Here is a 17655-nt window from a genome sequence, read left to right as displayed (position 1 = left end):
ATAATTTTGCTTCTATAAAGCTTTACAGAACCAACAATAGCTTCTATAAAGCTTCTATAAAACTTAAAGGCCTTTGAAATCAACATTTAGGACTGCCAATTATTAATTTTGCTTCTATAAAGCTTCACATAACCATAATAGCTTCGATTAAGCTTTATAGAAGCAAATTTGTTAATCAGTATTGTAAGTTGATCGAATCTTTTTAGTCACTGATAGCTCTTTATTGAAATTAGTGAAGACGCTTGGAGATATGGAGATAGAGATAAGTTTTGTCTATAAAATAAATGTTACGCATACGCCACAGTGTCTCACCTTTACATACGAATATGTATTCGATTTAAGAGTTAGTAATTAAATTCTAGGCAGCCACTGTAACAACATTTTTTGAAATTTAATGGAGGTTTCAGCCAAGGTTTCAGCCAAGGCCTGGAAAAATGTTAAGAAAACCACTCCTGGATTCCAAGACCGTAATTATAATAAAAAATAAAAATACCAGAGCGCTTATATTTTTAATAATTTTTTTTTGTAATTATTTTTTATGATTCTTTTTATTTCATTTGCTTTGTATAGTAATAAAAAACGTTTACATTTGTATATATAATTATTTGTATGTACATTGTGATTGTGTGTGTGTGTTTGTAGCCTGATTTGACTAAGATTATTAATAATAATTAAATTCGATACCGTTTGCATTCATACAGAAGTCAAAATGCTCAGGTTTTTTTTTTTTTTTTGATAAGTCATCATATCGTAAATGATTGAGTGTGATAATGATTGATGGGAAATTATTGATTACAGACCAGAGAAGGGGGAGAAGTAAGGAGTATATAAGAGGGGATAAATCTAACTTCCAGGCAAGACCCATTTTATTTATGAAGGTCCTCTCCTGCTGGTGGCAGTGGTGTTGGATGAGTATTAGGTGATTGATTGTTGTTGTAAGTCGATTACCATTGGCTGTAGTGTTCACGATATTGTCCGTCATCTTCGCCATAACCAGCGGGCCCACTTCCGTGACTGGCAGCAGCCAAAGCATTAAGATGAGCAGCTCTAGCATGTTGTACTTCTGGTGTGTCAACAGGTACTCCATTGTGAATCACAGGAATGTGAATTGGTCCATGGTTGTAACTTGGTGCATAGTGTGGGCCTGATGGTCCTGGGCCAGCACGGGCAGATGCTTCCGATAAAGCAGCATAATGGGCAGCCCTAGCGTGTTGCACTTCGGGTGTGTCTACAGGCACTCCATTATGGATAATTGGCACGTGGTAAGATTGTGGCACGACGGGAATTCCAGCGCGGGCTGCACTATGAGCAGCAAAGTGAGCAGCTTTAGCGTGTTGAACTTCAGGTGTATCAATTGGAGCACCATTTGATGGAGAATGACCACGAGCTTCAGCGTGAGCAGCAAAATGGGCAGCCTTGGCATGTTGAACTTCAGCTGTTTCTACGGGAACACCATTAACAATAACTGGCACGTGTTGTGGAGCATAGGCCCATGGTCCTCCATAAAGAGATCGTTTGTATAAATGATGACCAGAACGTGCAGCAGCATGAGCAGCAAAATGTTCAGCTTTAGCTAATTGCACTTCGGGAGTATCAATTGGGACACCATTGTGGAGCGCGACGGGAGCATGGGCATAAGCTAATGGAGCTGCTACTGCATGTGCAACTGGTCCGGGTGCTGGTCCTTGGGGGAAATTTGTACCGACAGCATTGAAACCATTGTGAGGATCAGCAACATATGACACAGATTGTACATGACCATTGGCATCGACATATGAATATGAACCACGTGTCACACCATCATGAAGACGGACTTCGTTCTTTTGTGAGTTGGGATCTGCGTAGCCATATGAGTATTGTCCTAATTTATCTTGAGTATGGTATTGAGTTGAGAGGGCACCGTAGATGGATGCTGAGCATGTTGAGACCAAGAAAGCAGCTAGAATTATCTAAAAATAGACAAGAAAAACAAAATAATTAAAGACAAACTGATTTCAAAACGGATTCAAATTAGTTTTAAAATGATTGCAGAGCAAATAAGACATTGTTAAGAAGTGTTGGGTTATTCTAAAACATGAAAAAGCCCTAACTAGGACGATTTCGTTGATTAGTGTTCTTTAAAAAGTTCCAAACTGGTTTCGAATCAGTTGAAAACTTGTACCTGCGATGTTGCTATCAAATTTTGGATTATTCTATGGTTTTTTAAAAGTATCAAATCTATCCTAACAAACCATAACTAGCTAGAGCTATTATAACTAACAACCTTAACTTCATCCAATAATCTGTTAAAATCGGTTACAAAATGGTTTCGAATCAGTTGCAAATGGGTTTTTGTGACATTTTCATCCAGGCTTTGTAAAAGATTTTGGGTTAGTTAAGTGCCAAAAGCACAAAATAAAATAAATAATTATTTTCAAATCGATTGCAAATTCAAAACTATTGCTAACTGGAGCTGAAAGAAGAAGAAAGTCCTAAGTAAATGGGAAATCGCCAGCCAGTTGTCGGTTATTCTTAGTGAATTCTGAATTCAAACATAACTTAATTGAATTTTCTTCCAAATTCAGTTGCAAATTGGTTTCAAATCAGTTGCAAACTGGTTTTTGTGACATTTTCATCAAGCTATGAACTAGGTAAAGGGTTTAGAATGAGTGCCTAAAGCACTAAATTAAATAAATACTGGGTTTCAAACCGATTGCAAATTAGTTTGAATTTTAATTAAAGGTAAAGGAGCCAACAATTTTAAGTATATGGGATATTTTCAACCAGTTGTGGGCTATTTCCCGACAAACAATTTTGGTTCTATAAAGCTTTACAGATGCAATTGTTGCTTCTGTAAAGCATTATAGAAGCAAAATTGTTAGTAGGGTTAAAGAGAATTGCAGCAGTAGGTACTTAATTGAATTTTCTGCAAAATCGGGTTGCAAAGTAGTTTCAAATTAGTTGCAAACTGGTTTTTATGACATTTTCATCCAGTCTTCGGTTAGGCTAAGGGTTTTAGGTAAGTGTCGAAAGCGACTCCTTTTGCTAGTGACTAAATCAATGTTGTCTGATGCAAGTAATTAATTTGCATTACATTCTCTTGCCTCTGTACAGAACTTATGTTGTAATTAAAGTTCAAAAATATTACTCAAATTAAAAAGTTTCTTAGAAACGTGCTCTCAAACTCATGCTCTATTTCATGCCATAAACATAGCGCTTACATTGATCTTACAATATATTTGCTTTTAACACAAAATCTTTATAATAAAGGCATACTACAATTTTCTATATCACTGAACATAATTATTTGAAATTCATTGAGGCAAATCAACAAATTTTCATTTTCACCCACTGCCAGCTGTAGTAGTAATTAATTCATTCAAAATATTGCACAACAAATGTGTATGTTTGCTGCGCAAAGTGTAAACATGTGATTAGGAAAATTGGGAAAGCGATGAAGTAGGTAGGTACTATACAGATGTTAAAGTTGCTTGTTTGCAAATAGTAGACAGAGAGAAATGATGCTCTTAGTTAAATTTCTTACTGCAATTAGGAATGGAGTGTGTGTACTAAAGAATTCGCAGGATAAAATTATCTTCAAAATTTGTTGTTCTTGGAACTAAAGAAATTTGCAAACACGAGGCGTTGCATGTAAACCTACTCAAGTTTATGTACATTCTAGAGCCAAAAATAGAAGCTTATGTAAAATTGTATTGATTTCAAAGAAAACTAATTGATATTGGTGGTCTTGTGAACATTAAGATGTTTATCTATAGGTATCTTAGTTTTTGTGAAAATTGAAATTGAAAGTTCTGAAAATTTTGTCTCAATTTTTTCACAAAAATCTTTTTTAGAAATTTCTTTTAATATTGAGTTGCGTAGATATATTGATGTAGGTAGATATTTTTATGAAAAATTATGTCAACAGTCAGTTTCAAATCAATTCCAACCAAAATTTGCAAAAATCAAATTATTAAAATGAAAATTTGAAAAGTTTTCTCTTTGCAAGATTATTAGAGTAATCTAAATTTGGGAAGTGAAAAATATTTTCAGAAAAGTGATAAGTTTTATTTGTTAACGAAGTAAAAATGATTTTTAAATGATCTAAATTGATACAATCTAAGATAAAGTTTGCATTTCTTTTTTCGTAATTGTTGGATAAAAAAACTCACATAAAATAAATTAAATAGTAGGTACCTACTTCTGCATTCAAATCTAGGTATCTGTATGTTTTTAATTAAGATGCTGATAGCCTTCAAAGGATCAAGGTAATGTAAAATGAAAATTCTGTTAAAGGCTATTTTTGTTCTTCACCTTTCTCGTCAAATAAAGCTTAAATTTATTAACTAATCATTGAACAACAGAGTGCTGATATTTTTCAGTCACCTTCAATCTCTATTTTAATTGCATGTCAATCTGATTTTGGTTGTCCTTCATTTTTTTTTATTTTTTAAATTAAATGCACGGATAGGTCGCAGGTGTTTGCTTCTGATGGCTTTTTGGTTTCTATATTTTTATTGAATGAGAGAGAATAAGTGTCAAAACAAACTTAAACAAAAAGTAATGGGAAGTTGCGAGCTTGTCTTGGAAAAAAATGATATTTGTTCATGAAAGGAAACAACTTTTGAAGATCAAAACGAAATCTGAGTCGCAGGTGCTCAAGTCCATTAAATAATTATTTGTATGCATTCATTTAATTAAAAAATGTTACCTATTCTAAGCAGGGTTGTAAAAATATCAATTATAAAATTCAGATCATTTTGTACTTTGCAATAATAATATTATTTTTAATGCGAAAATGTTTTGTTTGCAATAAAAAAATTTTAAAACAATTTGTTTTTATTGTAATTTATTTATTTGTTATTATTTATTTATTTGTTTTTATTTACAACAAATATGTTTTTTTTTATTTGTAATGGAAAGAATGCATAAAAAAACAATTTTTTACAATCCTGATTTTGGGTACTATTTAGGAATATTTATTCTATTAAAGCATGTTGTTAAAATAAAAATTGAAATATTTAAAAAAAAAATTATTTTTTTAAAAATGTTTTCCCTAATTTTTTTTTGTATTTGTGTTACTTTCAGTTTTCTCCATATTTTTTTAAATCGGTTTGTCAGTTACGAGAAATTCAGAAATAAAAAAATGGTTTAAGAAAATGTTAAACGACACTTAATTAAAATTAAAACTTTAAATAAGAAAAAAATTTAAAAAAAATTAAGCTTGTGAAAGTTTTGGAAGTTTTTATATTAATTTTATTTAAGAGCCTTTGTTTAAAAACTTTCTCTGAAATAGATTTAGTCGTTTATGAGCAATTCAGAATTCAAAAACCTAACCTATACTTGAAGCGAAATGACCTTATTTGAGGAGTTATCTTCTTAAGGCTAGTGAAAATAGGTTATAAGAACCATTTTTGAAAAAAAAAATGTTTAGTTTAGTTAAAACAAACGTTAGCCTGCAAAACAATTTCCTCAAGAAAATTACAATTAGGTACCACCAAATAGAATAATAGCAATGGTATATTATTTTTGAATTTTTTTTTCATCAAAAACTGTATTTTTTTTTAATGTATAGAAAATTAGTTCAAATTTTTTAATTAACTCATAAAAAATATTAACTAGTTATTTAATTTTTAAATTGCATTTATTTTATATTGAAATTAAACCACTTTTAAATGAATCCAATATTTTTTATGTTTAAAAAAAACGTTCCCAAAAATAAATTGTCTCCACTATTTCCATTTGTTTCATTGGTAAATTTAAACGTAATTAAAGTTAATAATTTAACTCAACATTTTTATCATTTAAAATATTTTCTTGTGATTTATAATTACTTGCAAACTAGCAGAGAAAATTATATAATCCGATCTTGTTTTTACCATTATACTTAATTAGCTTTTTTCATAAAAAAACTCTTCAGTTTTTTTATTTTAATACCAAATATCCCCTTAATTGTTGCTGTCCATCTACATAATACAATTACGTACCGAATAAAAAACCTTTAAACTGTCAATTTTTATATAAACGATCAAACTAATTACCATTAATAAATAACAAAAAGTTTTAATCGCAACTCCCCTTTTCATACCTATAACAATCCAAATAGCAACATCAAGAAACATAATTTTAATTAAAATTGTTTAAATTTTTAAATTGCCTATCATAATAAAAAAATAATAACAATAGTTAACCAGCTTTTAAGTTAACATAATTACATTAATTTGAAAACAACAATAAAAAATTCGAGACAAAAATGTCAAAGGCCAGCCTACACTTTTGCTTTTTTTTTAATGTGAATAAAAAAAAATGTGGCAAGAAAATCGGCCAAAAGTAAGGTACAGCATAAAAACAGGAATGAAATTACTCTAAATTTGCGCAACCACACTTATGTTGCAATCGCATGCTTTTATATGCTTGCACCCAAATGGACTCAAGACTCGAACTCCATCAACAGGTTGTGCCCCCATAATAATACAATAGCCAGTGGCAATATCTCTCTCTATGCAGATTGTGTGCACTAATAACTCTTTTTTTTTGCTTTGTTTTTGTTCCCGCTTTAAACTGTGTGTAATTTGATAACAAACTCATTCAACTGTAACGCGTTACTATTTCGCAAGACACCAGATAAAAAAAAAGCCTCATAATTATAATGGCTTATATGGGTTATAATGGTGGGTAAAAAACAGACCACCGAAGGAAAATCCAAATCACTATTATAGGAGTTCAATTTGGGATGCGAGATGTGGTTACAACATCAATCACACTCTTATAACAACAATAAAATGTGTTACTAGTCTTTCACACGCAAATAAATAACCCACTGTGGAATTTGATTGCACCGTAAAAAAATATTATCCCAAAGACGTTTGGACGAGATACTTACGAAAGGTCTCATTTTGATAGTTTTTTAGGATTTTTGTTAAAATGTCAAAAAAAAAAAGGAAGAAAAATGTAACGGCAAGGACACAACACGCGACACACTATTTATTTTAAATGAAACACTCTAACACTCGGGAATATAGGTTAGCTGTTGCACGATCGGAATTTTAGTTGAAACCTCCTAGAATCGACTAGGACTGTTAACGAACTGTGCTGATCACCTGAGAGGGGCCTCAATATATACGGACAAGATACAAACCCAAGCTTGCCAGCGAAGAATACGAATTGTTTGTTTTGTTTGGTTTTTTTTTTTTTTTCTTTTCCCCCAGATAAAGAAGGTGTTGCCGGTGGTGGATGGTGGTGGTTGTGGTGATGGTAAGTGGTTATGGTGGGGTGGCAATGCCCCTGTTATCCCCTAAGGTGCCTACAAAAAGTCAAAGAGAGGCACTTGCTTCTTTGTGTGTACTAAAAAGCTGACTTGCACCACTTTGAAATTTAATTGCATTTGGTGCGTGGAATCAAGTCGATCAGCGTTACTGATCGGGAAGAGGGAGGGGGAGGTTTTAACATTGGCGTCGTCGTTATAGCCAAAAAAAAAAAACAAACACACAAAACTAAATTCCATACTTGTCTCTACTTCCAATGAATATTGTAGTGATCCCAACCCATGACCTTGCTTTCGCGGCGCAGAACCGCATTTTCTTGCCTATGAGAAAAAAATAAAAAAAAACCCAACCCCCTTTTTTGGTTTTTCTTAAAGATCATTTTTGTTGTTGTAAAAATTGTTAAATTTAAGAGCTAAGCAAGGTGTACTCATGTCTCTCTCTGTCTATAAGATACAATTACAATTTATGATGTTAAGGAACTAAACTTGGGCGCATGATGGACACATTACAATCGATTGTATAGTAGAGAAACCATTGATATGTAAGTACAGTGAGTACATATTTTTATTGTGTAGATAATTAGATTTTTTTGTCTTTTACTTTTTGATCGAGAGCTCCACCTGTTTTACACCCAGAAATAGAAAAAAAAAAAACTAAAATAGATTTTTATAGGAACTAGGTACTAATTGAAATACAAGTAGGTAAGGAAAGTCTGAAAAAAAAAACCTTGATGCAAGTTAATAAAAAAAAAACCGAAGTTAATTGGTGATTTCTTAATGGCATTCCACAAGCGGTCATTACTTAAAGACCAGTTCGATTACTTCTTGAATTTTTAAGTTACCACCAGTGGAGTTTTTTTTTTAGGTAGGTTTTGATTGTAAATACACTGGTTAACATTACGACGACGGGTAATTCCGCTGGATATTGCAGTGTTTCATTGAGGAACTTAATTCAAATGACGCGACATTTTTTTTTTTTTTTTCTTAATTTTTTTTTTTTACTGGTGTAACCCTATATCTTATAATATGGGAGCTGTACGGGTTATAGTAGGATATTGTTGTAAGAAAAAGATTGATATTGATAAAGTATCAAGGTAGTTATGTGTCTGGTTTTTTTTTCGTAGGGTAACTATTACGGATGTTGGGACAAAAAAAAATTGTGATTTAAAAATAAAAGGAGTATTATATGGATAAGAGAGACTTAATTAATTCTTTTAAGTTCATATAACAACGAGACATGGTATACCTAATTGTTATTACATAACAATAAAAATAAACTCACTTAAACACCAATTAGTTGACAGGCTATTAGAAAAAATTATTATTATTAAATTCAATTGGTACTAATTAAGTTTTCTTTTTTGAGATGACTGCATGTAAGGTTTTTTTTAAGATTAATAATTAAAATGGGTGTGATTGTACTGTAAAAACAAGTATGGACATCAAAACAGTACTTAAGACATAAGTTGAAGGTTTTTTTATTTCAAGGTAATCAAGTTTTTTCATAATATGTCGATCATTTTACTTGATCCGTTTTTTTTTTTCTGATATGGTTTTAATTAACACAGTTGTTTGATAACAGGATCTAAATGATACAAACAATAATTTGAGAATGTATTTAAATTTCATTAGAAAATTGAGCTCTTTGAGCTCTGATATTTAAATCATCAGTTAGACTATGAAACGTTAGTTGCAATTCTTTGGTGTCAACTGGGAAAGCGAATGTGAAAGTGATCTTTGGTATCTTTGGCAAAAACAATATAGTCAAGAGCCCAGAGCAAATTTTGAGAGTGGATGTATAACAGAAATGTGAGTATGCAGTTTTATAGCTTTATGGGCTTTATTAACGAATTCAAAAGTCTGGCAGCTTTAAATCCCGTTTTGATATGGTTTTCGGGGGGTTAAATAACGCGAGTTTTCTAATCAAGGTAATAAGACTAAATTAACACAAATTCACTTTCCGAATATAAGCACTTAGGCTATGTCATTTATCAATCTTAACGGTGCGATCAATAGAACTCAAGATATAAGCTGTTTAATAGCCTAGAGCCCAAATGAGATAATTACGCAAATTATCTCATTTCGAATGTCGCATCAAGATTGAATTATTCAGGCTTTGGGGAGATTACAAAAATTGGATATAAATACTAGAAAAGGTGGAACGATGTCCGCCGGGTCAGCTAGTAATACTATAAAATAATGTTACGTATACCTTATACCCCACAGTACCTCACCTTTACTTATCAATACATATTATGTAGTTCATAATGCAACAAGTAATGCAACAGGTAATATTTCAAGAACGAAGGCTAATAGAATTTTTCTGATAGCAGATTCGAGTTCAAAAACCCAAAAACCTCTAGAAAAGTATGTTTTGGTTCTTGTGGCAAAAATTCTGTAACCAGTGACTTAAACTTTTGGCTTATTAACTGAAACTTAAGATAACTCGAGCAATAAAAGAGATATCTGGAAAATTTCAATAGTTTCTGAAAGAAGAATATATGTACGTTCTTATATTCACCAAAATTACGAATTTATTCAAAATGAACTACCCCACATAAAAAACATTGCCTCGAAAACAGCCAAAATTACGTTTTTTAACATTTTATAACGGTAATATTTAAAAAACAGAGGCCAATAAAAATGTTCAGGCTCGAGTTCAGCACATCAAAACCTATAGAATAGTATATTTTGGTTCTTGTGGCAAAAACCATGTTGACCAGTGTAATTTGATACATGGTATGGAAAGTACGAAAAAGCTGCTAACTTTTTTAAATTTATATTAACTTAATTTTTTTTAAAAGAAATTTTGACATCCTCTTTATTATTTCATAGAGAATATGTTTATTTTGGCGTTGTATTGTTGCCAGCTGCTATGTTTTAAGGTAGAACAAAATTAAATAACGAAAAAATAAAAATGTTCGATTCAAATTTTATTTTTTATTGAAATATAGTTTTCTAATAAATTTAAATATGTATTCTTAATTCGAATACGAAAATCCGAATCGAAAAGGATCTATAACGCCAGATATTTTTGATCAATTAAAAAGTTTTCAACTTGATTCTTTTTTTTATTGTTCGTATTAAAATATGAATTTGTTTCTGAAAATTCTTTGGATGAGGTTTATAAAAACAAATTAAAAAGGTATTTTATTTTAAAAATATGTACTTTTTTTATAGAAGTGTTTGAAAAAAAATTAAACTTTATTTTCTTTTTTTTTTTAAGTTCAACGCTTACATAAAAGTCAGTTTTTCATCATTCGGTTACCCTTGTTGTTGAATTTATTTCATTAGTATCCAACCACCAAATTTTTGAGCATTCTGATTTTTGTACAAACTCTTTTTTGTTGGGTTTTATTTAAAGAAGTACATATTTTATTACTTCTACTTTCGAACCACTCGTCTTACGTCTCATAAATAGATTTATTATTCTTCTTGTCCAATGAAATACGACAATCATAATAATAATAAATTACCAGTGAATAAATTACACACTAAGCGTTGATTAAAAACGTTAAAAGTTCAATTTTCCATGAAATTGTATTTTCCAATTTGTTAAAAAATATAAAAGTCTCATTTAAGATCATAATTTTCATAAATACGAGTATATGCGTCATTAAACATAATTTGATTCATCAACCGCCTGAAATATTGAATGAGTTAGCGCATCAAACATTTAAACAGCACTGTGATTATTATGAAAGCAAATAAAAATGTTTAAATAATGGATAAGTAATGCAGTAAGCAGTATTGTGAATGATGTGCTTAAGATTATTATGTGCACTCAATTTTTTTTTTTAATGAAACATTTTAAATGTTAATTTTATACACAACTCACTTTTAATTTCAAACGTTGTCAAAAAGCTAAAACAGTAGCAGATTAATGAAAAATAAAATGTTTAATCAAGGTAAAATGAAATTTAATTAAATTAAATACACGACTGAGTCTCACGAGCTTGCTCATATGGTAAAAGTTGATTAAAATATCAAAGCTTTTTATAATAAAAAAATATTAATTTAAGTTTACAAGCCCTAATCTAAAAATTATGAAAAATTTTCCAAATTTTTTTTTTGGATTTTTTAAATACCTACATTTTTGAAAACTTAGGAATACATTTTTTTGAAACTTTTTTTTTATATGTTGATTAATTCCTTTTTACTGGCATAATACATTTTTTTTTTTGAAAATTATAACTAGTCTTATTTTTAACTTTATGTAGGGTTTGCAGAGTACTACTAGAAGTGGCATCTGAATTTTTTTAGATCGAAGAGGGTGTCAGCTAAAATTTGGTGTATAGTTTAGTTTAGCCTTTTGGTGTATACTCTTTTTTTTTAAAAGAAAATTTGTTGCAGTGTGTTTTTTATTCAAACAGGGTTGCCATAGTTGTAGGCCAAATTTTGTTTTATTTTATTTTCAAATTTGTTTAGTTTTATTTTCTTTTTTGTTTGGCATTTCAAAAATTTTCTTTTTTGACCAAATCAAATAGAAGTTCCCATTTTAAAAGTGGCAACCCTATTTTTTTCATTTAAGGTATCAGCTTAACCTCTGACCTTATGAGCTGGGTTACTCAACGGTTGCTGCTTGGACTACATAGGAAATGAAATCGAAATCGATTTGGAAATAAAAAATAAGGACGGAAATGGGGGAAGCGCGAAGCGAAATTGTATAGGTAATAATACCTTAGACACGAAACAATAAAATGGAAAGAAAGTCCTGTATTTTTGTTTCTTTTTTTTTATGTAGGTACCCAACTTCCAATTTTCGTCTAATTCGTTTGAGTGTACCCACTACTAAAGAACCGATATCACAAGCAATTGGATTGAGTGTTAGGTATATTAAGAATTTTCAATCTTATCAATGTTAACTAACTTGTAGCGAAAGTATCGAATAATATTTTAATCAACGAACTTCAATTTGTTCTAAATAAATCTTATTGTCTCACTGTACTTTGCAATCTTGCAACATCCAAATAGTTTTTGTCATTCTTACGTTTGGTTATCGTTCCGCCTTTGAATCTGCTGGGCAAGTTTTTGCTCTCTGATGTATTCGAGCGAGCTTCATAACTAAGCTATGTTGACTTGCTTTAATCGGGCAAAACTTAGTTGTGGGCAATTTGTTGGGCGTTCCAGCGCCTAATCAATAGACTGGATCGCATATTGTGTAGCAATCGACTCTATACCAAAACGACCGACAGACAGACACAGTCGATCGAATATCTACGATATTCGTTTCGTACGTATTCGTATATAATGCTCTACAAGCCTAATGTCTTAGTTTTGCTCTTTTTTTGCTGTTGTTCTGTAGGTTTTTAAGATACAATTTTTTTTCTCAACCGCGTGTATAATTGAGGCACTGTTATATGGCCTAGCCTGACGCTGACGACGGTACCATCGCCATCGTGGGGGTGATCGCGCTTGATGCTAGCGCAGTTAACTTTGGTCGTGCCAATGGGGCAGTGCACTCGCTGCAGATGAAGTATCCGCGCAATTGTTGCATATATTGTTTTTTTTTTTTTTAATTTTTTGTTGGTCTTGGACACGAATATGTTCAGGCTTCAGAAAACGAAGGAAATTAAATTAATACCAGCAATTTCGTATGTTATTTCAAATGGTGGTGATCGGATTGAGGAAAGGGGAGTGTGGAAATTCGGCAACGGACATACCTTGAAATTTTGAGCATTAGATTTGGATAAAGCAATAAAAATAAACAACCAAAAAAAACCAAACAAAATATAAAAAAAAGGTAGATATTTAGATCAGAATTGTTAAGGCTGTTTTGTTTGCAACCACAAAAAAAAAAATATACAAAAAAAATATAAAAATTTTTAAGTTGAGTGGGTTGCGCGCTTTCGAGGAGAGGTATGGCATAAAGTCGTTCGCAATTCTAACAAAAAATATGAGATCTTGCAATATAGCCTCGGTGTGATCCAATAAATTAGGAAAAACGGATACGTTCCAGTTAATTCGTTGCACAGGCACAGTTTTTAATTTTTTTTCTAGTTTCCTATTAAAAGAATATAAAAGTGATATAAGGCAACATTTTTCTTTCAAGAAAATATTTGATCATGAATGGAGATAGTCACATAGTTAGATGGTATCAACTTACTAGAACATTAATTTTGCTTAATCACCTTGTTCAGACAACAACAAAAAAAAAGTTCATTACTAATTGCATTCGACGAAAATTGGTGTTTTATGAGGAAATAGGTAGGTACACGCAAAAAAAATAAATTCATTAGTAGCTGGTAGTTTTGTCGTACAGAGGGGTTAATGTGGGACAAATGCAATTTTTTGAGATTGGCAATTTTAATGATTCACTTAATAGTTTCTATGGTTAGTTTTTGCTGAAATATCAAAAATGAATAAGATTGCTGTCCAATAAATGAATCTATATATCTAAGCGTAAGCATGCAGTTTATTATCAATGTAGAAAATTTGTATGAAAAGAATGCAAATAAATCGCAATTTGTTCACAGGTTAACTTACTATGATCTTGTATAATTAAAACTATCCATTAATTTTAAGCATTTCGAGTGGGTAAAAATACAATGCAAAAAACTTTGAAAATAAAAAACTGACGACGAAGATGATTTCGACTATGACGACATTGTTGATGATCCAATTTTCATTTGTTGATCAGAGCGCCTATGAGCCCAAGATAAAATAACTGAGCACACCGATTGGAATATTAAGTGACGGTTTGGCTTAGAGTAGAAATAAAGAAGATAATAACGTTCTTTTCAATTTTCTAACTGTTATATTTAAAAAACGGGAACACTTCGAATATTTTTGACTTCTCAGCTCGAGCTTAGCAAATTTGAGAATTTTAACCAGGGGGCGTGGCAACCACCTATTTTCACTGAATTTTCATCAAATATAGAGATTTTCAATTCTACAGCCATACCTATTGCAAAAAGTAGTGAAATCACAACAAAAACATTACTGTTAAAAAAGGAAATTATACTGGCACAAAAAGTACTGAGATGTAAAAGTGTACCAAGTTCTAAAGTTTGGGTGCAAATTTGTATCAATAAAATTTTGATTGTTTACTTGGCAATTTTTGAAATAAGTTTAAAAATTGGTAATTAAAAGAAAAATTGTCAAATCAAAATTTTATTGATACGAATTTGAACCCGAACTTTAGAACTTGGTACACTTTAACATCTCAGTACTTTTTGTGCCAGCATAATTTCAACATAGAAGAACTGGCTCTTTTTTTAACATTAATGTTTTTGTTGTGATCGTTTATAACATAATTCCATTTCCATTATTCCAAAATAAAATTTGAGTCTTTAATGGCCGATTTCACAAAAGGGTTAAGCATTTAACAGGCCTTTAAACCTCAAAATTTAATTTTTTTTGGTTTCACCAAGCACTTTTAAATTTAACAAGGTTTTAAACACCCATTAAATTTTAAAAGTGTCATTGAAATGTTAGATGCACTAAAGAAGTGAATTATACCTATTTGCTATAATATTTTTATTTTTAGGTTACAAAATAAAACAAACAAATTTCGCATTCGCATCACATGTTTTTATTAATATTTTAAAGGTTTCCTTTTTTTTGAATAATAAATGTAAAGCACAAAGTAATTTCGGGTTCACGGGAATCCATTCTGCTATTGTGACGATGTTTCTACAAAAAATTATGTTCCGACTTTCCAAAAGCATCTGTGGATCGGTTGTTGAGTTTTTGTTTGTCCGTCATTTCTCTTTTTTCTTGTTTTCAGCATTCGATATTAAATAAAAGGAATGTCAAACATACTTTGTTAATTTTTTTTTTGTTTTCTTTTCTTTTTTCTTGTCATTTTTTCACTATACATATAATGCTTTCTGTTTTTTCTCACACATTTCACTTATTAGAAAATTTCCTTTTTACAGATTGGTGAAACCATAAAAATTTAAGGGCCTGGATAAAATTTAAAAAGGTTATTGATAAAAGTGCTTTTAGGGTTTATTTATGAAATCGGGCATAAATCTAACTTTTCACTTCTGTCCAAAAACACCCTTTCATCTTGGATGTTTGTATCAACTATTTTGATTCTTGTTTATTATAACATTTACAACACTTTCACTAAATTTCATGAATTTTGCATTTTAGTCGCAGGGTGTTTCGATTCAAGTTAAAATCTTTTGATTTTCCTCAAAAAGACTTTATTGATTTCTTATTTGCATGACAAATTAAATCATAGTGACAAATTTTAATACCGTTACACCATTTTTAACAATTGTTGGCTAATATTTTACATTAACAGAAAATGTTTCAATTTGCCCCGGTATAAAATTTTCAAAAAAAAAAAAAAATTAAGAAAAACCAAAATGCACCCGTATCTTACAATAAGACAATTTTTTTTACGAGAGGTCGTTAAAGTTCTCGATCAATTCAGCACTATAAAATACTTCATACAAAATACTTTGAATTAATATTTCTAGCTTGATCTTCTTTTCCTTCACTCTTTCTTATGGAGTAAAAAAAAAATTAAATATATAAATACACAAAAGAACAGAACACGTATACACCACAGTGCATGAGGACAACGCACATAGGGGTATTTGCCAGTTTTACGCGGACTAAAATTTTTTTTCGGTTTTTCTTCAACTACAAATTTCAATGAAAACATTTTTCTTTCAAAACCTATTTTTGATCAAACAAAAAGTTTCAAGCATGGACCCAAATAGTTTTTTAAAACGCTTAAAAATGGAGTTTTACTAATGGTATCGCCAACATAAAGGTCTTAAAATTTAGGAAAAATTATGAGGGATCAAGTTTTGTAATTCAAGAAGTTGAATCTTAAAAAAAAAACTTAAAATATAGATGCATGAAACAAAGTAAGCATTTTAAAACCTAAAACGTTTAAAGGGGGCAAATGGGTCGAAGTTGCACTTAGTTGCAATTTTTTTTACAAATTCAATTTGATACGAGTTTAACCTTTAGAAAACATTAAATTTTATCACGCAATAATGTGAAATAGTATAACTTTTCTCCTTACCAACACAGAAAGACAATATTTTTACGTTTAATTTATATTAAGATTCAACATATCATATTTTTAAAGTAATATAACATTTAGATACAGCATCTAGTAGAAAGCTTCGTATCTCTTTATCAATATTGCATAAAAACTTTTTTCTTTAGCTACTTAAAAAAAAAGTACTTAATTAATTTTTATATAAATAAAATTTTATTTTTTTTCAAACTCTGAACTCTAGAGTGCTGCTGTTAGTAACCTGGAGTGGTAATCAGTTTTAAAACTATGAGACAATGCTAAGTAAGTTATCTAATTTTAGTAGGAAGTTGAATTTTTACTTTTGGATCAGTTTAAAATTTCGTGTTTTGTCCGTCTAAATTGACTAAATACCCCTATGTGCTACGTGCAAATAATGTAAATTACAAATTTGGTCTAGGTGCCAACACACCCAAATCGATATTAAATATAACACTTGCATTTATTAAATGATCAAAATCTTGCTCCCCTTTGTACTCAGTGTTAACAAATAAACCGAAAAAAAACTCCAAAAAAAGGAGCAAAGTAAGCCCGCTCTAGTTATCCATATTTTTGCAAACAATCGGAATTATCGAAGGTAGCAGCTGTTTAATTTCGAATTGCATTTGTTATAACTTATAAGTCAAACAACTTAAAAAGTGCCTTTTTATTTCAGCGAGGATTTAGAGTTGAACATATTGCATTCACCTATTTCTCTTTTTTATCTTACATGAGCTTTTGCTATGTTATAAATGTAGGTAAAAAAAAAACATTTACATATAACGAGTAACACAACCATATTTTACAAAAATATTTGTCCAATATAAAAATGACACACCCTAGTACAAAAAAAACAGCAAAGGTTTAAATTTGTTCCCATTAACATTTATATAGATACATTCAGCATCATCAAACCTACGCACAAGGACACACATGATGGTTCATACACACAATCGAATTGTGGATGGATTTCCATTTGTAGGTCGCAAAAGGATATGAATACACAAATAATATGTCAACCCTCATATTGACCTTAGCTTAGGGGTTAAACGTTTTTCTACAAACTACAAATATCGAGAATAATAATGAAGAATAAAGGTTTCTTGGTTCATGGTGCTAATACTAATTCAAATGTTAAAGGTCAACATTCATTCCAAGGCTATAAGACCGAAACCAATTTTGATTCTGAATGAAAACGCAAGAAAACATAAGTTAATATTAAGTTTTCAGAGGGCTAATTGTGTCCGTGGGTTTATAAGAAATCAATTTCATTCACAAAAAAAAAAAAATTATAAAGGAAGGAAGAAAAAAGGAAGGAAGTTCGTAGTAATTAATTCAAATGATTTATTAGTTCCATTAAAAGAAAATTAACGAATCACGTTCAGGTGTAAAACAAGGTGCAAAACGAGTTAAACACTCATGTTTGTAT

General features: G+C 30.5%; 1 protein-coding gene across 1 annotated transcript; it reads right to left on the bottom strand.

Annotated features, from left to right (window-relative positions):
* Positions 1 to 526: 526 nt before the first annotated feature.
* Positions 527 to 7079, bottom strand: LOC129916106 (histidine-rich protein PFHRP-II). The gene is made up of 2 exons (XM_055995892.1): positions 6863 to 7079; positions 527 to 1949 (listed from the first exon to the last, which is right to left on the bottom strand). The coding sequence occupies exons 1-2, from the start codon at positions 6872 to 6874 to the stop codon at positions 945 to 947; spliced, it is 1017 nt and encodes a 338-aa protein (XP_055851867.1). The 5' UTR covers positions 6875 to 7079; the 3' UTR covers positions 527 to 944.
* Between the last annotated feature and the right edge of the window lie 10576 nt (positions 7080 to 17655).

Source organism: Episyrphus balteatus, chromosome 3 (assembly GCF_945859705.1).
Source record: "Episyrphus balteatus chromosome 3, idEpiBalt1.1, whole genome shotgun sequence".
NCBI classification, from domain to species: Eukaryota; Metazoa; Arthropoda; class Insecta; order Diptera; family Syrphidae; genus Episyrphus; species Episyrphus balteatus.
The sequence above is the reverse complement of the archived record's forward strand: the minus strand, read 5'-3'. Positions and strand labels throughout refer to the sequence as shown.